Below are 26,462 nucleotides of genomic sequence, written 5' to 3' on the forward strand. Positions count from 1 at the left end.
CACCAGTAATTTGACTTTAGTGAATTGTGGAAGTCATAGTAATCCTGATCATACTCTGAGATTTTTTTGAATTCCCACATATAAAGAAGCCTGCTATTATCCACGTATGAACGAACTATTAAAAACGGCGGAAAATGTGGATAGCAGCTATTAAACGAGCAACTTGGACGCATTCGATCTTAAGAAACCAGACTTTATGCAGCAAGAATTGTGTGACTTGTAAAGATGCGTCCAGACCGCGGCAATTCCTTTGATGTTTCGTATTCCCCATTTGGTCTTTTTTCTTTTCCTATACAAGATATTATCTTATAAGCCATGTTATTGTTGTGGCGATCAACCCATAAAGCGTCTAAACACATGCGGCTTAATTTTAAACTATCTAAAACATTGCGTAGGTAACATTAAAAAAGTAGTGTTTTTTGTCATTTTAGTGCTATCTCGGTGATGCTTTCCGATGTGCAACTTGTCCTTACCTAGGTATGCCAGCGTTTAAACCAGGGGAAAAAATTCAACTCTCCAGTTTACAGCTGAAAAGCGACATTTAAAAGACTTCTTAACTTGGTTTTTTTTCTACCGTCTTTTTGTCGGCATTTTTACAATTTGGTAACCAGTTTTAACTTGAAGCAAAAATCAGTAGAAGTGTCTTATGCAAATGAAAGTCTAAAATGATGTAGTGATTGTAATGTTATCAGGGAAATAAATTATGTGGGTGGTAGATATACTTGTGCGTTTATTATAATAATCAATATTGAAACTTGCGTCAATAAGTTAATAAATAATTAAATAGATCACGAATAGGAGTAGCCTAGAGTAAAAATTGTACAAAATATCACAAAAGTATTCACAAGAAGTGCTATTCACATAGTTCCTTTGTCCTGGGGCGTCCCAGTTTTAATTCAACTAAAGCATCCAGGTTGTTCAATCCGACACCATTGGTCTCTTCGTAGTAGTTTAGATTTTTGCATGTTCGGTACCAGTGAGACAAATTGGGATATTTTTCAGTCGATATAGGAGTGATAACTGTAGCTGTACTGACTGTGGCTACACAGCACAGGTCAGCTATCGTCAAACTATCTCCAGTCAGGAAGTTTTTATTTTCAAGAAACCCATCCAGTAGCATGTAGGACTCAGTAATGGCACTTATTTTCTCGGTGCGGATTTCTTTTTCGTTTTCTACTATGATCGCCTGCTGAAAACAAAAACGTCTTTTAATCAGGGTATTTATGTTTGAAACGTAAACGCTGTTTTGTTTAGGTACTCGACTTATTCGGATTGATACAAATTTTATTTACTGTTCTAAAAATCACATTTGAGCAGTCGATTTTGTGTGCATTATTTGATTTGATGTGAGATAGTTCAGAGAAAATCTCATATAATCAGTTAAAATAATTGCTTGGATAATAAAACTGTGATTAAACAAATCCTTACAATGACGCTGTTGACTCTGGGACATAGCGTATCAGATTCAAAAAATAATTTTTGCTCTACTTGGTCCTTTTTCTCTGGGTCCTTCGGGTATAGACTGTCGTCTTCGCCATATTTATTCACCAGGTATCCTAAAATGGCGTGAGTGTTCCAACTCACAAATTCCCCATCGACCAACGTCGGAATCGTGTAGTCGGGGTTCACCTGCAAAGGAAAATAAGAAGTTCATTATTTCTGACTCGTTACATATTAATATATCTGACTCCTGTATATCCGGACAATAATAGAAACTGTGTGCAAACTGCCAAACAACCCCTCGAACTCAGCCAACAAACCATAACTCGGAAAAGCCGGGTAACAGTTTCTTGCTTCATGAAAATTCATATCTTGTGATGAGTGTACAGGAAAATGTCCGCTTTCTGCTTATTAATGAGGACATTATTTTCCTGTTAGAAAAGCTTTATGTGCCAAACAAGAAAACTGCATGTTATGAATCTCTAAACAAGTGCGCATTTGGAAGTAATTGTTTCGTGTAGTTCGGTATTTCTAATTACGTATTTCAGCGAAAACAAGTGCTAATGATACCATTAAGCAGATTTGAAATTACTTGTAGCTGTTTCTCAAGAAATGAAACATTAAACATATTTTCTTTTAAACCTATGAGTCTTTAATACCGATATTTTCATTTGTATTGGCACAGATAATTATAATATATTTTTGTGCTAAGCTGTTCAATTGTTTACTTCCTTAGATCAACTTTCATCCTATCCTTATTCATTAGATTAATTTTTGATTGATATATTTTTATAATTAAATTCATCATTAAATACTTTTTGCTTATATGGCTGCATTACCGAGTAAATTATCGCATCGGAGTTGCAGTCGTTAAAAGTAACTTTTCACTAACTGTCTGATAAATGGTTTTATATGTTTTGTTGATATTTTCATTCTTGCATACAGGGTGAAATATTGCATTTTCTTTGCCCGACTATCTTCTAATTAATCAGAGAAGCAGTCTTTGCTTTGACAAATATTTAACCATGAATCACCGTTTAACTATTTGTCGCTGGAAATTAATTGGCCTACTAAAAATAGCGTTCGAGCCCATTACGTGTCTCTTTATGTACTTTTTGTGCACATTTACAGCTAGAAAGTGGAATTATTTATGGGATGGTTGATGCTTGGGAACGCGCTACGAAATAAAAAGTATTGAACCAGTAAATGTCACAGTTTGTACAATATTGGATAATACTGATATCAGAGCTAGTAATATTAATTCCTTCAAAGTCTATTTTTAAGATTAATTGCTTTTTTATTTGACCGAAACGGAGTTTTTGCGCGTAAAAATAGTTAACACAAGATTTTAGTAAATTTATGTGAAAAGTTCTTTCATCGGCTAAACGCAAACGGGAAGTTGTATATTCAGAGCAATTTTAAACCGAAGTGAAATTCGATGAGAAGTAAAACGGTTTTCTCATCCATTCGAACCCTTATCACATCAATAATCTGAGATTAGTAAGATAGCTACGTGATCTGAATGGCACGTGTGCCATTCGCGCGCTTAGTCCTCTAAAATCCATATTCGAGAAGGGTACGAGAATATTTTCATCTCTGGCATTGTTTTCGTTTGTTTAGGTGTTGTAATGCATTTTTAGAGGGTTGAAAATGAATAATTTGGCACGAAAATGATCAAGTCAGAGTGAGGAAAAGTCATAAACAATCATTGTGTTATTTTTGGGAGCTTACTCAAAGTTCAGTGGTCTTATTTTTTCTTAAAGCTATGTTTTTCTGTAATAATGATACCATTGTTATAATCAATTTTAGAATATTGCACCAGCAACGCGGTTTCTGACTAAATTTAAACAGTCTTAATCAATTTATATTTGAATTTTCAACCACTTAAAGTGTAGGTACCTCAAATTAGCTTACTCGATTAACTAGCGCATTTGGTCTTACAAGTGGGCCCTTATAAAAGCATAAAATGCCGTCTTCCATGTAAATTAGGTTTCACTTAATATTTAGTGTCGTTTAATTTATATGGAAATTGGCCGTTTTAGGTTCTATATAATTTTAAGGCTTCACTGCCGCACTGATCTAGTTTTTGCGTGCAGAAACGAGGAATTTTAGTAACTATTGCTTGCGTTTTATTGGATTAAACATCAGGCATATTTTCGGTTCGTTAGATGATTTTTGTATTTTACATTTGCGTTACACGTTCACTTAAAATTCAACAAGTCTAATCAATTAAAGGAATCCTTGGACAAAAGCGATGAGACGATTCGCTGATCATTTTGACGTTTTTTCAAGATACCAGTTTGAAGTAAGAAGCTTAACTTAAAAAAATGTATTTTTTTACCAACTGCTTATTGGGTATTTCGTCTTAAGAAAGACAGTTTCCTCACGTCTTTTATTACAGATTGATAAATAGTGCTAAATTTTGAGCACTATAAGAGTGGAATAGTCTTTGGAGGTTGTCTTCGGAATCAGCAATAAGGCTTTCTGCCCCTTTTTAAAAATGGGTATTGCTATACTGTTCTTCCATTCGTTTGGTATTTTCCGTTCTTCTGTGATATTTTTAAATAGGCTCAGTAGTTCATTTTGTAATTTTATTCCTCCGTATTTAAGCATATAATTAGTGATCTCGTCTGGTCCGGGGCTTTTTCTAGTTTTAAGCAATTTTAAGGTGTTTTAAATCGTGTTTAATCATTTGTTAATTCTATGTCGTTGTTTTCTTCATGATCGATTTTCGCCTGTTCCTTATTTTCGTCTTCCTCTTCCTCGTATAGATTCCACTGTTTTGTCGTGATTTTATTGGTTCGTATGGTATCTTTGACTTCTAGCTTTTCTCTCAGCATTCTCCATTTTTTTCTCTGGCTTCCATAGAGGTTTCTTTTCTCCTAATTTATTACATCGTTGCCTAAAGTTCCAGCATCATTTTGTTCATTATCCCTACGTATGTTTTAGGTAATTTTATTAAAGTACTTGAGGTATAAACTTTCACCTACTCATAGTCTGCCGGCGTTTAGAACCCGAAGCTCCACAATTCTTTTTATATCCACAATCCTACTATTGACCATATTCAAATAAGGAAAGAACCGTATTGAATGTTTTCTTTTGATATTTTATAATGCTATTCAGCTAGAGCTTTGAAGAGGCTGAGTCTAGAAAACTGTTCGGTATGACTTATTTTTTCTTAGACACTTACAAAGTATCTTTGTAAAGAAGCGTTTTATCCGCAGAGTTAACCACACCGAAAGTATTTCAGGGAAACATTTATAAAATATAAAAAATGTATAAAAACACAGAGGGTATTTTTTTATTTTTTTTTCGGGTGTAAAAAATGAAGTTTTTGTATAAACTTTGTCTTTTTATTTTGCGTTTGATGTTTTAACCCGAAATTTCAAAAACGATTACAGATACTCATTGGAATGTTTTGTGTTCTCGATAAATTCCTTAATTTTTTACTTTCACAGATATTTTAACAATGTAACTTCATCAATAATTTTTCAAAAAGGTCAAACAAGCAATTTTTGGTTTAAAATTAATAGAGGAGTTAAAATTAAAGTTAAACACACACACGCTAATTTTTAACTCGGTCTAAGAGTAATCAATATAAATCTAATTAATAAATTAAATTAATTATGTATGAGTTTTTTTATATCTTGGACGAAAATTGATGTAAACTGTAATATTGTTTTACCGATATGGAAGTGTGCGTTTCACGATAGAAACTGCATCTTGTAATTATTCAGAAGCCTAATCAGCATAATCATAGACCGAATCGAATGGCTCAATAAATTTATTCGGTATTACATAAAGTATCTGAATAGTTCTAGAATCATAAAACATAGATAAAGAAACGTATTCACCCTGTAAATTAACAAATAAGAATCGACAAAGCAAAGTAATAGCCAACTGAATGCACAATTAATACTATCCATATATGCAAAGAAGAATTTATTAATGTATTAAAAATTAAGGTAGGCGTTCTGTTCCTGTTCAGGTTTTGTATTGTTAACATTAACATGTTTTGTGTTGTTTCTGAAATTTCTAAACTTCTCTTACTTAACTGATAGTTTTCAGTGTAATTAATGCAGGTTTATTATGTTTTTGAGTGATTACTGCTAAATGTGCGTTATTTTGTTACGCAGAAAATGCGACAAGGAAGAAGATAAATTGTGACAGGAAAACGGATTTCTTCTTTGCATAGAAGCTTATGAGCTTATAAGTTAGTTTCGAATTTACTCCACATACGCTGTAAATTTGAAACTGGTTTTTGATGGATTAAAATGAGTTGCTTTCAAACTTATTAAATGGCAAACCCGTGTTAAGCTTTTACTGTGAAATTGAGATTTTTCGCTGTACACTTTTCTACATTTATCTTGTCATAAAAGTTTTAATACAGTTATTATTTTTATAGCACAGCCAAACTTTTGCTTCATTTCTGAATTCTGCATTAAATTCTCAATAATTTTACACCTCATATTAGTCCGTTTCCGTTGCCGGGTAATTTATTTTTTCCATTGCAATAGGCATTTTTAACATGAATATCTCAGAGACGGTAAGAAGATGAAAGGTACTTTTGTTGATTTTAAATATTGATTAAGTGCTCAGATGCATTTTCTAAAAAGCAACAAAGTTCCAATATTTCAAATGAATCAAACTCATTTTTAAATGAAAACCATATGTTTTACATTAATAGCCATATAAGTTGTTTAAATAAAGAGATGAAGATGAATTGGGGTAATTTAGGTTCAGCCATTATTACAGGATCGATAATGTAAGCTTATTATTATTATATGTAAGCTGAAAATTTCATTTTCATTAAACAAACATATCAGGTATAGGGTAGAACATATTAGTATGAAAAAAAAACGTACAAAATGCCAAATAAATTCAAGAGAAAAGGGTTTAATAAAAAATAATTGAAATAAAAGTCAATTGAAATAAAATATTTGAAATTTGAAAACTTAGTAGAAAATGCTCCTCAACAGCTAATGAAGTTAGTTCAGCACTAAGGAAAGGAAGGAATATTTCTTGCTTTTAAAGCTGCATCAAGACGCAGGTTTCTAATAAATTAGTTTTCAAAATCTTTATGGCAAAAAACAGTTGAGAAACGAAGGACAATTTTGAATTGGTATTGAAAAAACAAAGTTGATGTCGGTAGTGCTTTTATGAGACATTCGCAAATAATTTAGCGTATGCAGATCTAAAAAACACGGTTTTTATGTTTTGTGCTTCTCTAACCGTTTTTTAGACGCAATCAGACTTTTATATTATCGGGGTCCTGTATATCAATATAGACGTTATTATGTTAGTATTTATTTCTGTAGTATTTTATCAATTAGACTATTAAGCTTTATTTAAGAAATTGAAGATTTTCCGTCAATATTCAAGGGTCAATTAAATCAATCTCTCAGTAGTGAAAGCAATTTTATATACATAAAACGAGTGAAAGAAACCGTAAAATTTCACTTAATGTGCGACCAATTTTCATATTGTTAGAGAAAAAAGCATGTTTTCGAACAATCTGAAAATAAATGCGCTCAAATCAGCCACTGCGCCAAGACATAAATCCGCAAAGATGGCCAATCCGCAAACTCCCTGCATGAACTGGAGATAATGGCCGAATAGCTAGACAAACCCCATTTATAACTGACAAACCTCATAAAAAATAATTGAGGCTTGTAGGGAAAGTATGGATAAAGAAAAAGTTTTAATTAACGAAATGAACCAATAGTCTAGAGGGAATGGCCAAAATACTTCCAAAACAATTAATTTTCTATATATTAACGATTTTATTTGCAAGCATACATTTTAGATTATTTTGGTCAACGAATACCCCTTATCATCTATCAGTCGAACAAAACGGTTTTTTAGGTATGCGTGTTTGTTTATATTAAAACCAGTGCGCTAATGTAAACATAGCACTTGTATTTGGCCCAAAAATCAGATATATCAATCGACCTCGTGCATTTGCAGATCATACCCACTAAGTGCATGTGGTATTTTTTCCATAATTTTCCCGAATAAATGAAAGATTTTCAATATTCCTTTTCCATTTAAGTAGTCGTTTCGGTTTAAAATATTTGTTGTGTTGAATACATAACCGGCACACGGTACAAAAAAATGTTTGTATGTCTAGTGATTGTTGCTTTATCGAGGGTTTCAGTCGTGTTTTACGTTTAGAAGTCGCGAAGTGTATGAAATAGTGTTGTGATGTTCAAACTTCCAGTGCTTCAACTTCAAGATTTTGGACTTCAATAGCAGACATCCTGATGTGGAAGAAGCGGACTTGTGAGCTTGCAGGTGAGTCGTAATTTTCTCACAACTATTTTTCTAGTTTCAAATCTATAACTGCATGTATTTTCAATGTTAATATTTATTTGCAATATTTAATCATGATTTTCGTGAGTTTGCCATACAAAATTGTTGACAATCAAAACTACCATTCGGTTATTGATTTTTTTATATTTGTAATGAAAAACTATAGAGAAAAGCTGGTTCTTAAGGAATTGGTGCGGTTTACTAAACATGTAGAGTGTGTTCCTTATTACAAGACATTGCTACAAACGATTTGAAATATACAGGGGTCATATTAAAGTATCTGTGCTGGAGCACATCTGTGCTGGAGCACGTGCATGACTGGAGTCATGTAAAATGTTTTCTAGAAAGTCTTACTGAAGTTTTCCAAATAATTCAATCGAAATAAAATCAATGTTATTTTGAAGTAGACAGGGTGGCTCCAAATAAAGTTGATAGTCAAGTGTATTTTTTTTAATGGAATTTTTTTTTAATGAGAATTAACAATGCCTTCTTTTTATTCCAGATTTAGGTTCTACATTGCATTCAAAGTATTTTTTGTATAACAAACTATGTGACTAAATTTAATAGTTTTGAACATAACAACTTTTGAAGATGGGAACGCAACAAAAGTGAACTTTATTATTTTTTTTTTACTAAAATAAACGGTATTATTTGAAAGGAATATTAAAACAAATGTTCTGTTTTTTGTTTTGTTTGGTTCTCAAATTATGTCGTTTATTTTAGTTAAAAACAATAATAAAGTTTACTTTTGTTGCCTTCCCATCTTCAAAGGTCGTTATGTTCAAAACTATTGGATTTAGTCACATAGTTTGTTATTCAAAAATAATTTGAATGTAATGTTGAACCCCAATCTGGAATAAAAAGTTGGTTATTCCATTAAAAAAAGTAAACTTGACTGTATTTTGAGCTCCCTGTATACTTCAAAGTAACAGAAACAAATACTTTGGCGTCAACCACAACACTTTTAGAACGTTTTTTTCAGCCGCTTTTTCTATACGAGCTAAGAAAGGGGTCTCGCTTCGCTGGCTCACCCTGTATAAAGTGTTATGAAAACATTTACTTTCTAACGTTTTTGGTGGTATTGAAAGAAAAATTTGGGTTTCAATAAATTATTGTTACTGTAAAAAAAATCTAATAATTTTCTATTCATTTGCTTATAGGTACCTGAAATTACATTTTACAGTATTAGTACATTTTTTGACTTATATGTTTTTATGAACTTTCAATCTTAAATGGCGGAATCGTTCTTGTAGATGCCAAATGGTTGAATCGTAATAAACAAAAACACAAAGTTTAAAAGGTTTTGTTCTTTCAGCATTAAAATATTTTTCTGCTCGCTTAAGAGATACAGGCAAAAATAAAAAATATAACAATTTCAAAATAACCTTATCTTAGTTAAACCAGAAACTGAACAATGTTTTATACAAAAATGTGGCTTATACAAGAAATCTTTATAATGTTTGTTAAATAATTTCCCATTTTCAGAATAAGTATACAGGGTCAAGGAAAAAAGTTATCAGACTCATTTGTTTATCCGGAACAACCTGTCAATTTTAATCTAAAAAAGCATTCGGAAGTGTTTTCTATAATACAACACTTCCTTAGTTATTCATTCATTAGTTTCCTAGGCGATTTATTTGAACTTTTTATTTAAAGGGTTTTGTTTTAGTGTCCGTATTCTACGGGAAAAATTAAACACAAGTTTTTCCTCACTTTTGTTTTCGACTCTTTTATTGGGGTCATTCTCAAGACACTGAAATACAATCATGTTTTTTTGTATCTTTCCTTTGGCTTAATAACATAAAATTTTTATTTAAACTTTACATTTTTTCAAAGGTGTGATAACTTTTTTTCAGGAACCGTATACAGTTAAGGGGCATAAGTTCGTAAACTATTTTACTTGACCCCGTAACAGTACTTATTCTCAAAACGGTAGAATATTCAAAAATGATTATAAAGAACCTTTTGCATAAAACATATTTCTGTATCCTTTTTAACTAAGAAAATTTTGAAGTTTTGAGGACATGAATGAATGAATGAATGTTTTGAAATGGATTTTTTTTTATTTTCCCCTGTATCTCTGTAGCAAAAAAAAATTTTGATTTTACCATTTTAATTTTGACCTTAAACGAGCAGATCACACCTATACTACTTTTTTATGGCACTAACAATTACGGAGATCCTATGAGAGTGCCAAAACGGGGACATCCTGTATATATTTAAATTAAACCCTTTAACGGCTGTATTACCAAAAGCGCCACTTTTTCGACATATTCCAAATGAATCAAGTACGATTGCTTTATATAATAATTTTTATATAAAATATACATTTTTTGTAAGCAAACTCAAAGTCGTTTTGTGCAAGTTTCGGAAACAGCCCATGTTAGCCAAACACCCTGCCTACAGTTTGATGTTGAGTTTTCATGCAAAAGATTCTCGATTCTATAAAAGTCGCATTAACTGAAATATTAGGTAATTTATGTGGAGGCAAATATTACATTAAAGTGCCTACGTAGCAATTGAATACAAACGTGAAAGCCATAATTTAATTTATAAGCAAAGCTGTAAAGCAGAGTGAATATTAATTCTATTTTAATATGCGATGTTCAAAATAGGATGATTTGTCAGTGCATTTATCGATGATGTTACTCAAATCCCTGCTTTAATGCTCAAAGTATGAATATTTCAGACCAAGCGCAGATAATCTGATGGTGGTAAATTATTACTATACAGGGTAATTTAAATAGACCGTGCATTGGAAGTCTTCCGACTTGCAGTTGTTCTTATCTGTTTCTCCTTACCCGTGACTTGTCGCTCATCCCATCTTTGTCGTTCAATCAAATCGGCTACAGACGAAAGAACTTTGTATTTCTATAAGTTTTTCAGTTATTTTTTGACTTTTTATTTCGCTCTTTATAACTACTTTTTACTTCAAGCTGTAGCTAATAAGTAGCTCCTTTACTTCAGCTAACGGCTGTTCGTTAGAGATAACCCGATTATCTATTTATTGCCGCTAAATGAACCTTTCCCGGTGGTAGTAAAAATCCGTTTCGTCCGTTATCCACATACTAATCTATCCCTTTAAATTTCACTTCTTTTTTGTCTTATTTTTTAGCAATTATTTTTTCTGCAAAAATTTTAAATGCAAATAAAAATTTCGAGAACAATTTTTCATAATTATGAGAGACCAGAGAAGTGTTAGTTCTTCCCATTTATATCCAAAGCAATACTTTATAAGAATTAAGTTATTTTTTTTATGTCAATTCAGATCTATAAAAGGTACATTTAAACATTATTATAAAATGTGCTGTTGTGGTAAATCTACAAGACTGTATTGATTATAAATGAAACACTCGATATAATGAGTGAAATTTTAAAGAAGTTAAGTTTGGAATTGCGTCGCGACCCAAAAAATGTTGATAACTAAAGAGAGCTTTCAATCCAAAATACTTGCTTCTTTTATGTAGTCGACAGCCGAAAGCTTCATTAATTGAGGGCATTTTTTTCACTTTAGAAAACGTTTCAACATATTTTATTGTCAGCAAGTTGATAACGGAAATAATCCAAAGAAAATTGCTTCTTTGTGTTGCCATTAAGTTAATTTAAAACAATGGGGGGTGAAAACAACAAGGAAACAGGAACTGGAAACAGCAGGAAAAAATCATCAATAGGGGCACCCGCAAAATTTGAGCAATATCCGAAAAAGTATAACATTCAAGAAACACATTAGTTCCGTGGTTATAAAATTAACTAAAGATATTTATGTTTTGAAATAAACCAAAAGTATTAGCCTTTTTAGATTGAAAAGTATAAGTCAATGACAATGGGAATTCAATTTAATGAAGCTCGGCTCATTTATACCGTGAAGTTCAACGCTTTCGGGTTCGCCGCTTCCTTGGCCTCCACGCTCACCTAATTTTGATTGATTTGAACCTAACAGATAATTTTTTAAAGGCGTAAGTAAGAATAAAGCGAGTAGCTTATGATATGATGATGTACTACGAAATATATCAATTCTCATAAGGAATCGTTACAGAATAAAAATTACACAAAAACTTAATAAAACAAAACTCATGGAATCAAATGCATTTACATATTTGGTTATATGAACTGTTGATGAGTTTAACTAAACTGCACTGCGATTCGTTTAAACTAAACAAGTCTTTTCGATTTAATAATAATAATATTAATTTACTTGTAAATATTTTAAAACCGTTTACATTTTAAATCAGATAACCAAGAACTACATTACTTAATACCAAAATCCAGTACCATCAAATTAGTAAAATTTTCGCATGTGAAATAGAGTTTCAGAGTTTAGGATTTTATTTATAAATGCATTTCATGTGAACTTTTTGTTCAGAACACTACATAAATTCATACTAATGTTATCCAAATACCATGCAACTTTTGCTTGCACCTTTTCCAAAAATGGAAAGAAATTGCAAATCTAACCGATTTCTATCAGATTTGAATCAATACAGTTTTAGCCCTAATCGACTACAAAAATGGCAAAAGCTTAGATTGAAACCAATCTATTTAATCTTCTGAGTCTAAGTTTCCAAATAAAATGTCAGATGTAGACTTACACATTATCTCTTACCGGCGAAGTTTCATTTCACTTTTCGTCCATTATCTGTGGCATCAAGAAAATTCTATTCTTGGAAAGAGCAAAAACAGGTACGGCTTTCAACATTGCCTAAAATATAAATCTTTTGGTTTTGCGCTTCCCATTAAATCTTTGATGAAACTTTTCTTGTGTGACAAAAACTTTGCTCGAAGAATAATTTCTTACCTAACTGATATTTAGGTTAAACTAGTATTAATTAATATACTGATAGGCAGGTATAATGTATATTAAATTATTTTTTCATATACCAAACATTTAGACAGAGTAGTTAGCAGTAGCTTATTTCACTTCCACAAGTAACGAGTATAATTAAATGCTTTATAGTATATTATTTTCAGATCTTTCTGAATTTATTTATCTATCTTTATCTTGGTTTTTTGACAGTCTTGGTCGTTTTTATTGGCTCTTATATAGTTTTTTTTTCACCTCGCAACCTTCAAGTAATGATCTGCTTCTAATCTTCCACTTCTGAAGATATTAACGTTTTTTCAAGAATTTGAGCTTTATCAGCTAAGAGCTACAGCTAAATTTGATATCTTTTACATCCCAATTTCACTTGGTTTTCAGGGTTTATCGCCCTCAATAAAATGTCTTTCATTATCGACTATAACAAAATAATCCAGAGATTAATTTCGTAAGTGGATGGATGGTTTAAGTCGATCTATGCTCTAATGCGATTTCTGTTTGCTTCTTTCTGCCAGGCCGTAATAAATAAATTTATAAAAGTTTACACTTAAAAATCCGGTCTATTCTGATGTAGTTTAACATTTTTGGTTTCCACCGAACCTGTCACATTAAAATCAATTGTGATAATTGCAGTTGATATTTTCTCACAACTAAACCATAAAACATTCGGACTCGGAAAAGATAGTGAACAACCATATTTTTCATCTTCAAAGCCTTCTAATCTCAGGCTGGTAATTCAGTTGAGTTGTATCAAAATATCAACTTCCAAAGCCGCACTTGAGCTTAATGTGGCTTTCCAAGCTTATTATAAGTTTCCTGGATAGAGTCGCGGCCTGGAAATATGAGCATCATACAGGAATCATTGATCAAGTTAGTTTGCAAGCCATATTTTCTCATTAAGGTCCAGGGGTTCCGGTAAATATTTGCTATTTGACACGGCTAGAAGCCTTGATCGATCGAATATTGAAATCTAGAAGCGACCGAAACTTAAAAGTCAAAGTTCAGGCTGAATGTAATTTTCTTTTTAATTTTGCATGGCTCGACGATGACTAGAGAGCGGAAAACCTATTAAAATTGCATTTTTAGAGTTTTATTTGTCACAGGGCTTAGGGGAAAGGTTTTCGGAAAGTTATTATTAATTATATGGTTACTTATGCAAGCAACGCTTGAACGGGGAGATTATTTTATTTAAAAAGGTTTTTTTGATGATTGTAGAAAGAAATGAGCGCGCGTAAGCAACTCGTAAAATATGTTACAACCGAAGCAATTAGATTATATTCAGATCGTCATCAGCATCTTGATATAGCAGACAAATTAATTAACGGATTTACATTTTTTAAATCATTCTTTAAACACTTTCACTCGTAAATACATACATACCTGTGCATGCAACAAGTGGATAAAAAATAATATAACCATTTAAGTAGCAGATTAATTTTCTGTCATACATTTAATGCTTTTTACAATAATACTTTTTTAAATGTTTTTTATTGTCTTCAATTTTCTGTAAACAGTAAACGCTTTTGTAAAATGTCCTAAAAATATCCTGTTTAGAAGGAAGAAGGCATCAAAAGCATGTTGAAATTTTTATATTGTGGTTTTACTCTCATCTAGAGATATTGAAGAAGTTCGTAAAAAGTGTACATGTGCGTATGTACCGAATCAGAGATTTATATTTATAAAATGAACTGAAATGAAAAAGGGCCCACTATTATATATTTATTTTAGTTTACCTATTGAAGTTGAAAATCTATACAGTATTTGGATAGTCATTCCTTGGATTCTCATGGCCGGGTTCATCAGAAAGCGTTCGTAATTTATCCGGATGAAACTTGTTCAATTTTAATTATTTTCTAATCGATTTTAAAACTGACCGAGAAATTCGACTTGAGCGGCTTCTTCAAGTAGCCTTGGTTTTTTACTCTTTTATTACCAATAAAACAAGTTTTTTGCTTCAGCCATTGCAAGTTTTCAAAGTATTTTCTTCAAAGAAAATTGGTTAGTTCAGACACCAGAAAGTCCTCAAGTCCTTTAACATAAATAATTAATTCAATAAACATGTTGCTTTATACAAAAAGCAACTATTACATCTGAACACATGCGTCTTTACTTTGCTATATTAAATAGTTCTACTCGGTATATTAACTGTTAATTTAACTAAGATCATTGTTTGTGTGGACCAAAGCCTTACACAAAAGATCTTGCGTGTTTACTGCCCCAATGGCTTATCGGGGTTTTGTTTTTGTTCGGGACTATGAAAACATGCCCATATTTTTCGTAATGTCAACGGCCATGAAATGTTTTCGTCCCGTATTTTGCCCACGTATTAATTCCGGAAAAATAATCAGCATTGTATTTTTGCTACTTTTGTCTGGTATTTAATGGGATTATGAACATGTTGCAATTGATGTCCATTGTGACATTAATGTGCTTAAATTTTTGTATACCTTTAATGTTACACGCTGTTAAAGGAATTTGCGCAAATATTAAAGCTATTTAAGTCGCACATATACACCGAATTATCTTTTTGAGTTTAATTTATCTCGCATATTATATCATTCAGCAGCTATTTTTCTTTCGAAACTAATGGCGTAGTCTATTAGGAACACTAATTACTTCCTTAAGAATATTGCCTAAAATTAAAGACGCAAGTGAGTTGGACATTTTGAAACTCAAAAATGGACACGGAAATGTGTAGTTGTGTTATCAAATAATTTGGCCAAGCAAGGTTGGAAATTAACTGTTAGTTTATGTTCCTGATTTTAATTTTGAAGAGTCCAAGGTGAACTAGTTATTCCTAATTAACTTTTAAGCACTGCGCTTTCTGCAAATGCAATATTCAAGTTTTGCTCAATTTGGTAATTGCCAATTTTGATATACATATATTCCATCCAATTCGAGTCCTAAATCCATAATCCTCGCTTGGAGCGTTTCGTAAAAAGGGTACAAAAACTGACTGGAAACCGAAATTAGTTTGCCCTTCAAATTGCTGTTCGAATCTTTGATTTTCTCCAGGCACGATAACGCCGATTGGCAATAAATTACACGGGATGAAAACCTAGAAAATTTATAATTGGAGATTTTCATTAATATTTGCGTTTTTTCTTTCGCTTTCTGGTTCAGATCTTTAAAATCGCCGAAGTGGGTTTGCCCATGTGGTTTTTCATATCGTATTTCTCTCTTTTTTAGTAAAACACCGTCAAGAAAATTTGTGTAAAATTTTTTTATAGAGTGGTCCGAAATTAGACTGACGAACGAAAAAGCTTAGAGATGATTTTATGTCGTTTTGACCTAAATCGTCTTCAAAAAATGCCCCCCAAATGTGACGCTGTGTTTAAAATTGAAGCATTATTTTTACATAAAAATGCAGAAACTCTCATCACCATGTATAATAAAAGAATCACACAACAGATTGAGCTCTTTGAAACTTCAAAACCTTTCTAGTAGTAGACTTTTCTCGAACTTTAAAAGTCAATATCATTATTTTAATAGAAAGTTTGAAAATGTGAGACGGATATTTGATAGAGATTAACACCTCAAATTTTCCATTATGTCTCAATATGCTGCGTTAGAAATTGAAACGTTATAATATCTACACAAAGCCCGCCAAGTTGCTCGATATCGAATTTCCGGAATAACTCAGATAAATGAAATCCCAATTAAACATCGCCGAGGGTGAATTTTCTGCGATATTATAAACGCTTCAATGTATTTTATTACAAAAAAATAAATTTTTTGAAAAGATAAAATAAAGATTTTAAAAGCATTTGCCGCACCTATTTAAGTATCTTTAGCTAGTGTTTATAAAATGCATATAAACAGTGTTTGATTTGCAAAAAGAAACTAGGGTTTGCGTGACAGGAAAAAAATATATCGTGACTAGCCGAAATAGGAAAACTACGCTCTGATAAAAGCGAATGATTTCTTGGAAACGTTTCCAATGTTTTCCTTCCTCGCATGATATTTTATTGCATTATTTAAATGTGGGTTTACCTACAAAGTTTATAGTAGTTAAACATTAAGGGCTATATCTAAATTATTCGTGTTTGCTCCGAAATACAAGTGTGTCTTCATGGGCTTTTAGAGATTCAAGGCAATGGTTCTGAACTACAGGGTGAGAATTCTTCTGTAGCCCGAATGTGAAGAATTTGAATGAAAATATTTAATAGTTAGCGATTAACAAAAATTCTTTCATAATATATAATTTACGGAAAATGCGATTCAATGTAAGCGGAAGATTAATAGCGTTAAAGCGATTCTTAATCAGGATTCAAGCATTTCTACGCGTGTGACAATAATCCCTTACGCTTAAGATTAAAATCACAAAATTATTTTGACGCCAGGAACTCATATTTGCGTTTACTTTTAAATCATCGTTTTCGCTATCAGAACAAAATTCTCGAATCATTTTCCAATTTTGCACCGTGATAATTTTTTCATTGATATTGTTCGTTCTTTATGGTCGGGCCAAAGTTCAACATCACTATAAACTGTTTGACTGGCTAATGATTATTATGAAATTGTAGAAAACCTTAAGTGAAAAAGAGATGAAAATTCAATGTGCTATTCAATTTTCTTTCGGCGTTTTTGTAACAAAAATACCGATTCCTTTATTTCTGCTCATTTTTTTGTTCCACGAGCTCTACAAAAGAAGCCTTGTGATGTTTTCAGCTTTTATAGCGGCTTTTTAACCCAGCATTCCCCATTTATTTGCCCCAATTTGAGCTTTTATTTGCATGAATATAACAGGCAGGACTTAATTTGGAGTTGTCATTAACTCTGACAAAATAATTATTTAAAATTTTTGCTGCCAGCAAAATTGAATCGTATGTATATTCATCAACATTCATGCAATATTATTAAATAACGAGCATTTCTTTGTCGTTTTTTAACTCTCTGCTACTAGAAATAATTTGGTTGATGTCAGTAGAAAAAAATCGAAATTATTCAATGTTGAATTTCAAAAATAAAATTTGCAAAAGTCGACACGAACAAGGCGAACCGTAGATACCGAGTGTTTCGCTAAGGGCTACTGGCCATTTCTCAGATGGTACTGGGCGTGAAAATCCAGGGATAAATATTTCATTGCTAAAGTGACTATAAGAAAATTCTGAAAATAATTTTTGACTTTACAAATTAAGGTATATCTTTAGTAAAATGGATAGAAAGTTTGACGACCTTTGCCTCATTTTGGTTGAAACCTCAGTGATGTACGATCTTGATTCAAGTGGAGGCAGCCATTGAAAAAATAATATTTTAAATCGCTGTAAATCCTAAACAACTTGTTCGATTTCAGTAATTTTAAGCTTGGTCAAGAGAGAAAAATGTAAGTACTATTCACTGTCGTATCCTGATACTTTTCAACAACGTTGCTAGAGGGTAAATTTTTTTTCGTTTTAACCAAAACTTACATGGTACAGTATAATTATTGATCATAATCGAAAAATAGTTAAATGTGCTAGAGAAATCGTGTAAACCGCAACTCGATATCATTGTTTGTTTCAGAGTTATAGCCAAAATAATAATTTTAACATTTATTGCTACAAATTACGCACTCTAGCGATGTTCCTTAGAACTGTCGAGCTCGACTCTATACGAAGTGAAACGACAAATCATACGAAAATTTTGCAATAGTCGAAATTTGAAATTTACTTACACAGATTCAGGAATTTTCCATGGGCAGATATCAATTTTAATAAATAATTATTTTTATGCAATGAACGGTTTTGTTTTTAATAATCCATTAACATAAATAATCTGCTTTTTATAAAATTTTCAGTGGTTTTGAGTGAAAATGTATTCCTGATGGCCAAATGAGACTAATATGCACATTTCACAATTTTTTTGAGAAAAGAAAAAAGTTAAAATGTTAATGGATTATTAAAAGCAAAACCGTTCAACTTTTTTCTTTTCTCAAAAAAATTGTGAAATGTTAGTCTCATTTGGCCATCAGGAATACATTTTCACTCAAAACAACTGAAAATGTTATAAAAAGCAGATTACTCCATTTGAGACTTTAAACTTGACAAAAGTTGTGTAGAAATATACCTTGTGCATAAAAAAATACTATATCAGCAGCAATCCCTGTGTATGTTGTAAAAATTAATAAAATATTATTTAAAACACACATAAACATATTCTCAAGCAATGTTAGATATTATTAAAGGCGGCAAGGGCAAAAATATCGCAGTTCTTCAGTTAGAAAAACATATAATCCAAAACAATGCTGTTATTTATTTTCACGTATAAAAATTTGTTGTTGCTGAAGATGTATAGAATTTGTGCTGAAGTGTCGCCAGATGTTTGTGCAAACCGCCAACTCCCTGTGGGTTTAATAAAGCTTGTCAATATAGTAATGTACTTTATTTCACTTTATTCCCCAGAGCAAATAGAAACCAAATACTGCGGAGTTTTATACTTTTGCTTTGGGAATTTGTTGTGTTGACACAAATGTATTACTTTAGTATTTCGGTTTTTCTTTATTCTCAGTCTCTGTTGTCAAAAACAAGCCGTAAATTGCAAAACATTGAACGACAGACGATCAGAACTACCATCAACTAAGTAATAATCTGTTGGCTAAAGTATCCACTAAGAAAAACTTTGTTCGTTATAAGTTCTAATTGAATCCGGTAGGTTCCTTTGTAGGCTTCATTGCCAAATTGTTTCGGTGAAATTTTTAGTTGAGGGATCAAGAGTTAATGGAGCGCTTAATAGAGTTCTGGACTTTGTTATCTACTATTAGTGAGCTTTCGAAACTTAACTATTATCACGGTTTACTTTATGTTATAAATTATACTGTAATTAGCTAGTCATGTTTCAGCTTTTGAAACATTTGAAAATATAAATTTTTTAAAACATTCTTTGATTTGCAAATTGTATTATTATTTTACGTTCGCATTTTTTACTTTTATTATGCTATTTCTTTGATTTTCGTACTTATTCAGAAGACATAAAGAATCTCACAAAAATTAACATATTTCTGCCGTTTTTGATGGTTGGCTCCAACTTAACATTGTTTGCCTGTAAGTTTGAAACGATACAACATTTATTAGGAAATCTAGTTAGGAAAATATAGCTATCGATCAAGCTCTGCGTAAAAACAAATGCCCTGTTATATCTTTATATATATCGAAGTCAATTTGTTCAAAAGTGATAATAGTTTATAATAGTTTTGCTTAACACCTGAAGAGGAAATAATTCGCCTTGGATCGCACAGTAGAGATCTGCTAAACGGTTATTTTTCTGAATCTGGTTACGTTGCAGTTCCACTTTGGTATTAGGTTCCGACATGTGGTTCCAAAACTAACATGTTGCTTAAAAAGCGTAAAAAGTGTAGAAATAGCGATAATAATGAATTTAGTTTATTAAAAAAAATAATTTTCAGCATTGGTAAACTAAAAATAATATATTCTAAAAACAAAAAACTTAAAATACTTAAAATAAAAAAAACTGATAATAAAATTGAGTGGTTTAAATAAAATATACGCTTTGCATGCGAATATGTTTATCAAGCTAATTTTAATTTAAAAATGAAATAACATTTAAGAATATTGTTAACGTATTCTTTTTACTAAGTCTAGTTCTTCGGTCGTTTATAATAGTACCCGCTTTCGAAAATAATCTCTCGCATGGAACAGAAGAACTAATATACTTATGTTTTTCTGTTATGCAACAAGTTTGTCAAAATCTTGAAAAATTTAATAATATTCTTCTTGTCTATCTTTTAGCTGAACTACCTGTGATTGATGCGGCACCACAGTTTAAGTAATAGCATTTTAATTATTTCCGCGTTTTATTAAGTCAACAAGAAAATTAAATAATCCACATTAACAGTAACACTTTTTCGGCCAAAACGTCGGTAAATGTACATGTTTCCATTTACTTTTGAATTGAAGAAGAAAGCTTGTCTCTTATAACAATAACAAAGAAGTTATTTTTGCAAATAAAAAAATTGGAGTTAGTGGCTTTGTTCGATAAAGTAAGTGCTATTTTCTTAAATTTCCTATCAAAGCGTGGAGCTTTCAAAAATTAAGAAAATTGGAAAAAAAGAAAAGTTTTCCTGTTTTGCTTCTATTTCGTTAGAGGTTAGGGGTTTCAAGTGAAGCCTTCTTAATGCAAAATTTTCAAACGTTTCTAGAGATACATGCAATTTATAACTCAAATGCATGACTGATTTTTTTTAGATAACAAAACTTGGTGATTATTTTTTCGGTCAAAATTTTGGCAAATGTAAATATTGATAAGAATAACAAAAAATGCCAGGTCTGCATGTAAAAATTGAAGTTATGGGTCTATTCTCATCAACTAAGAGCCAAATAAGCCAAATTTCCTATGAATGCGTAGAATTTTCAAAATAATAAAACGTTTTTGGAAAAATGTTATGCGAGAACCCTTAGTTTCTGATTTATTTTTATTTGCAATAACACTGTGTCCGGCAATAATTGTTTTTGCTTTCAATATTTTTGAAACCGCTCCTTGGCCAACAGCGAGACGTTAACTTGTGGTAAAATTTTACAAGTTTTGTCTAATTAAATAAAACTCTTACGGTTTAGAAGATACCAATAGTTTCCCCTATCCATTATCACCATTATATGAATAAATTATTCTTGTCCGTGCTTTGAGTGGATAGAAATTAAATTTGTCTCTTCAGATATTGGTTGGTAACTCGTTAGAGGTCAGAAATTTCTAGTAAAACTGTAGTAAAATCTAATACAGAGAAGAATAGTATTCAGATAATATATTTCATATATTTTCAAATCTAGAAAGAAAACGTATACGTACGACTAAATGTATAATAAGTTAAACGGGAATTATGACTTGTTGACGATATTTTCGACCGCTCCCGAAGCATAAGCTGGTTTAAATTTAACTTTTCTGTTTTTCTCATCATCTCGTTAGAGATTAGGGATTTCAAGTGAAGCCTAATTAAGCCGTGATTCGGTTTTTATAATTTTTATATCACACTAATGTTTAAGAAATCCACTTTCGAATCGGTCCTTAGAATAATTGCGATATTTTCACCCGTTTATCAAAATCTCTAAAAATAAATAAGTAAATTTCTAAAACCTAAATCGCCCCAAACGAAATTGAGTTGGTTTGACGATTAGGTCCCTATAAGTATAACTTTAAATGTAACAATATATTTTGTTTAAAACATAAAAATGCTGTGTTAATACAGTCACCACTTAACTCCCAGAGATCAATACACCCTGTTCCATTATGAGGACAAAACAGTTTAAAAAATCGTACTCACCTTCAAAAGCTCTTCTTCGATGTGTTCTTCTGTATAAACGTTGACATCGATTAGATCCACTGGTACTGCCAAAGCTTTAGCGGTCAGCAATACTGCTCGAACTCCTTGATTCATGTCGCTTCCGAAGAGTTTTGGAGGCATCGTTCTTCTTGATACTCAAAACCAATCGTTGAAGCAACCAGCAATATTCATAAAATATTCTGCAGCGAATATAATAGATATTGTGCCGGTAGAAGAATGAATGGCCAACCTTTGATGTCCTTCAAATAGTTTAAGCGGACTGATGTGAATGGCCTAGAATAGTTTATGTATTTTCAAATTAAACTTCACAGATTACGTGTTACGTTTTTTGTTCTGTTTCGTCATTATCTTGGCGTAAGTTCAGTTAGGTTTTGTCTTTTTCTGAATGAAGTGAATTGGAAAATTAATGACCGTTTCTTTTGGCGCATCTACGAGACGAACGGATTTCTCGTTATTGTGGTAGTAGTGGGTTTTAGTTTGATTGATTCAATATAAAACTGAAACGCGTTTATTGATACATGACTTGCTGTTAAAACCGATTAGGATTTGGAATTTGCAAAAAATTTCTTTATACTTTGTATCGAAAATTGAAGGCTTTTGAACGTTTCAATTTTTGAAAAGATCAGAGTAATATCAGGTTGCCCCGTAAGAGTGTCAACAAAAAGTTCGGTTTGAACAGGCAATCACGAAATTTACTTTGAAAAATAATGTTGAATAAACTTACTTGCAACTGTGACAATAAATGTCGAATTAAACATTTTTTATTAATTTGTTAGTAAAGAGGGATTCATCCATTGAACGATATTAATTTTACTGTTTAAAACACAAATTCAAATGTTTGATAACTAAAAACACGAGTTGCTATCCAAAAATATACCCTTGCATTTATTGTTTAATTGATTAGGAATTTACAGCTTTTCGATATTAATCGTATTGCGTTATATTCTGCCGGATTCCACATTACTCAAGCTTGCTAAATTTCCTGTAATTTTTGCAAAACTGTTCGCTTATTAGCTTTATGAAGATTATTATTTGGTTAGTCCGTTCCGATTTCCCGACTTAACCCACCTTGACATTTTACGTAAAGTGTTTTCTGGAAAATCGTCGTTTTTCTGGTCTCTAAACAAAATAGTGAATTGAGACAAATTTAAGAGATGCTATTGTAAGGCATTAGCGTAAAGCAAAATTTTCCTTCTGTTATTATTTCTTAATTTCTTACTACCCAATAAAAAAATGCGTATTTTCCAAAGGGTTTTTGTAAAAGCTAGTCAGTGTATAAATGATAGATTGAACAAAAATTTTGCAAATGGTTAAGTTACGATATAGTATGAATTCATTTCGCTTCAGTCAATTTAAAGACGAAATCGGCTCTTGTTATGTACATTGTCAACATTTTTGCCAAAAATATCACACCTCAGGTTTTCAACACCCTGTACATCGAAACTGGACACGAATGGAACCAAATCAGGTTCTAACCATCATATAAACATGATCCCGTATACCTACAATTCGTCTAGTCAATACAAGCTGTTAAAAGTTAACTTTTTTCAGTTTCTTTTCAATTTCTCAAATTTGCAAGTAGAGGTTGCTTATTAGGGCTCTATCCTTAATTATGACAATCAATTGCAACAATCTGCAGGGAGAAGCTTACTCGCAATCATATTTTTCAACGTTTATTGTCCCGTGACTCTCAAAATTTCTTTTCTTGGACGTTAATGTTTTGTTCCTTAACATTTAATTTTCTGTTTAATTTGGAACCTCTTTTTAGGTTTTGCCCTGTTTTTGAATGGTTTTCAAGTTACTTACTTATGATGTGAGCTATAATTGAATAATAATACCAAAAAATCGTGTCAAAAAAACTTGTAACGGGACAATAAACAATGTGGCAGAAAAAAATTTCAAAAACAAAACTAAACACAATTCAAATCGTTTAACCAAATTTGGATGGCGCATTAATTCTAGACATTTTAATTCCTTCGGTGTTAAATTTGGGTACCTACTAATCTAAAACTCATGGTTTCAGAAAAAAATTTAAATTTTATACTCTAAATGTCCTCAATAATTGATTATATTAAAAGGAGTTGTATGCTACAACTTTAGTTGAGGAACGAAAGTTACAATTTTTAATAATTAATGAAATATTTGATTTTGAAAACCATTCTGAAATATTTGGTATCACCAACTGTATTCTTAGGTAATATGTAAATCTACCTCAACTTTCAAACACCCAAATAATTCCATCATTAACTAGTTTCTTCCTATATGCCTCGTTCCATGAGCAGGTGCAAAAATATTTTTTTAATGCCAGTTAAAAAAATTATATCGGGTACTTATATTAAATTAAAAATTTCAACTGAGTTATAGGTCATCTACATTCGCACCGATTGTCATCAGATTCGAAAGACAATTGGTAATAGTCAGAAAAAGCTTCCGAGAAAAAAATGAAAATCTAGGTACCTAACTGAACCACATTCTAGAAGTTAGACAATGTCCGAAACAAAATGATCACAATTTTTTTGATTATTCGAGTAAAACGAGACCGATTGCCGCTACCGCGATTCGCGATTGTCTGCGATATTCAAGCGTTTCGCAACTGACATTCGACTGTTTCAGGCGCGTTCTGAACCAAACGCCGGCTGGATGCACTTTCCGAGTGTTGAGCTGGTGGCGGCCAGGGAAATCAATAAAACGTCGCCGCTAGTTTTAGTCCTATATGGTTGCGTTTCATCGAGATAATCCGAGTGTCCATGGACATCATTCTCACCTGTATCGCATGTTTTCGAATCTTCTCCTTCCACTTGAACTTGCTTCTTGCTTGCTTCTTCGGGTTAGATCAGTTTTTTTAAACATTTCAATAGGTCAACGTCTTCTTACCATAGCCCCATAAGTTATTTTTGGCAGAAACTTAATTTATTTCATTCATTTGAATTCAGTGGTTTTCTTGAATTCAGTTTTTTTTTCAAATTATTGTAGGTCGGTGATTTCTTTATCTATTCATGAGGTGTTTTGTATTTCATTCAATTTGTGTTTCAATAATCACTAAGGCATGTTAAAATATAATCTCGGTTCACCACACTTAAACTATTTAAATGTATACATTTTCTCAGTATTTCAAAAAGAGTCATTTAGTCTGACATTCTGACTATTTTCATTGAAATCCACCAAAAGCTTAAAACGAACAAAATAGCCTTCTTGCAAATATGAAGTATCWTCTTTCAGCTTAAGCGCATTAAATCACTTTAAACTTTCAACTTTCAACAAATTTAAAAAGTCYTTGCASTAGAAGCCAAAATTCTGTTGTGTCTATTATTTCACTCATGGTTTATTGCTCCGATTTTTAAGAAGATTCGGACTCGTTCATCGGGACGGTTCATCGGACTTCAAAGAAATTCACTTCTTATTATATAATATCCAATAATTTCAAAATCACTTTTGAAATTATTGGATGTCCTGAAATCACTGTCTTTTTTATGTAGGTACATGCCAATGTGTAATATTTTCTCTCGTGTAATTACTCTRAACCAAACGCTGCTCTAAAATATGCAATACATCTTTTTTATGTTCTTAAATTTTTGTTCGCTAATAATTTATTTTCGAGCTGCGTTTAGGCAAGTTTGGTTCTTTCCCAACAATACTTTTCAATTTCGAGTTTTCACAGTAAATAATAAAAAATATTTGTGACTCAAAAAAGTAGTACTTGCAATTCAAGCGAATTTTTCATTAGCAATTGACCCCTGAGCACAGTGTAAATGAGCATATTGTACAAAAATCCAGGTGGTGCATATCTGGCTATCGCGCTATCCAAGCTATTGAAAAACTATTAAGTAAATAGTTTTTCCTAAAAGTCCTTACACTAAGATTATTAATACTCCTACTATTTTTGTCAAAGAAATTAATATAAAGTACGCATTTTCACACATGTACAAAACAAAAATWAAMATTTTGATAATGATGTTCCTGTTTCAAATATCAATTTATCTGATGCTTCTGGTTTGAAGCAACTGCAGACCTCRAATTGGAAAATCTCTGGAAGTATTTTTCTACAGTTGTTTTGCTCGAAACTTAGGTACAGGTATAGAAATTCKATTACCCCCAWCGAAGCTAAGTAAAGCTGTTTAAATTACTTATTAATTAAAAATATGAAAAGCAACTTATTAAACATTTATCTAAKWAMRRRTTGCATAATTGAAAAATAGTTGAAACGAATTATCGTCGWTGGTGTATCAAAACGATTAAWTKAAAAATAKTTTAATTTATGCGAAAGTCGCACTCGATAATTTTCAGTATACTCGAAACATCAGTCAGTCTTGTTCTATTCATATTTTAAAAGTTTCCGTTGTTTATAAACGATATAATATAGCTGTTTAAATGTTATTTATTGCGAAACTCAATGAACTTTCCTAATGAGTTTCTTAACAATATTTTTTGATTTGTACGTACTTACTGAACAATTGTTTACGAAAATTAGGGCTTTTAATAATCGAGTAATTTTTTTCAAATGGTAGGTGATTTGGGGAGTAAATAAAATAAAAGTAAACAGTAATAGATATTGAGTTAAATTAAGAAAACTTTTTTTGTTTTCGTATCGAAGAAATTAGCTGTTAGTAATCCAATTTCAAC

The 26,462-nt window shown here is 31.6% G+C and overlaps 2 protein-coding genes across 9 annotated transcripts in view; one reads left to right on the forward strand and one right to left on the reverse strand.

Moving 5' to 3' along the window:
- The window catches only part of LOC109534462 (anamorsin homolog), a 38,658-nt gene that overhangs the window by 4,562 nt on the left and 7,634 nt on the right, over positions 1-26,462 (forward strand). Inside the window, exon 4 of one of the 2 annotated variants that reach the window (XM_019900141.2) lies at positions 432-721. The exons of the other annotated variant lie outside the window; for it this stretch is intronic. Coding sequence (XP_019755700.1) covers positions 432-545 — 114 coding nt within the window. The 3' untranslated portion in view covers positions 546-721. Of the gene's footprint in view, positions 1-431; positions 722-26,462 lie in introns of those variants that run through there. 2 annotated transcript variants of the gene reach the window in all.
- LOC109534463 (glutathione S-transferase 1) lies at positions 711-24,504 on the reverse strand. 7 transcript variants are annotated; one of them, XM_019900144.2, is made up of 5 exons: positions 24,300-24,504; positions 22,911-22,961; positions 21,822-22,115; positions 1,429-1,629; positions 711-1,189 (listed from the first exon to the last, which is right to left on the reverse strand). In XM_019900144.2, the coding sequence occupies exons 3-5, from the start codon at positions 21,960-21,962 to the stop codon at positions 854-856; spliced, it is 678 nt and encodes a 225-aa protein (XP_019755703.1). In that variant the 5' UTR covers positions 21,963-22,115; positions 22,911-22,961; positions 24,300-24,504; the 3' UTR covers positions 711-853. The 7 variants fall into 7 exon arrangements, with proteins under 7 accessions (XP_019755703.1, XP_048524976.1, XP_048524975.1 ...); XM_048669019.1 differs by lacking the exon at positions 22,911-22,961 and having other exon boundaries at positions 24,396-24,504; XM_048669018.1 differs by lacking the exon at positions 22,911-22,961 and having other exon boundaries at positions 24,352-24,504.

This window comes from Dendroctonus ponderosae, unplaced genomic scaffold (genome assembly GCF_020466585.1).
Source record: "Dendroctonus ponderosae isolate FM_Combo_2020 unplaced genomic scaffold, Dpon_F_20191213v2 Dpon_F_20191213_8, whole genome shotgun sequence".
Lineage (NCBI taxonomy): Eukaryota > Metazoa > Arthropoda > Insecta > Coleoptera > Curculionidae > Dendroctonus > Dendroctonus ponderosae.

Coding starts and splice junctions, on each gene's coding strand:
- LOC109534463 (XM_048669019.1), bottom strand. CDS start 21,962: ATGCCTCCAAAACTCTTCGGAAGCGACATGAATCAAGGAGTTCGAGCA. Junction 1,630..21,821: donor TCGAAGAAGAGCTTTTGAAG/GTGAGTACGATT, acceptor TTTCCTTTGCAG/GTGAACCCCGACTACACGAT. Junction 1,190..1,428: donor CCAGAGTCAACAGCGTCATT/GTAAGGATTTGT, acceptor TTTTGTTTTCAG/CAGGCGATCATAGTAGAAAA.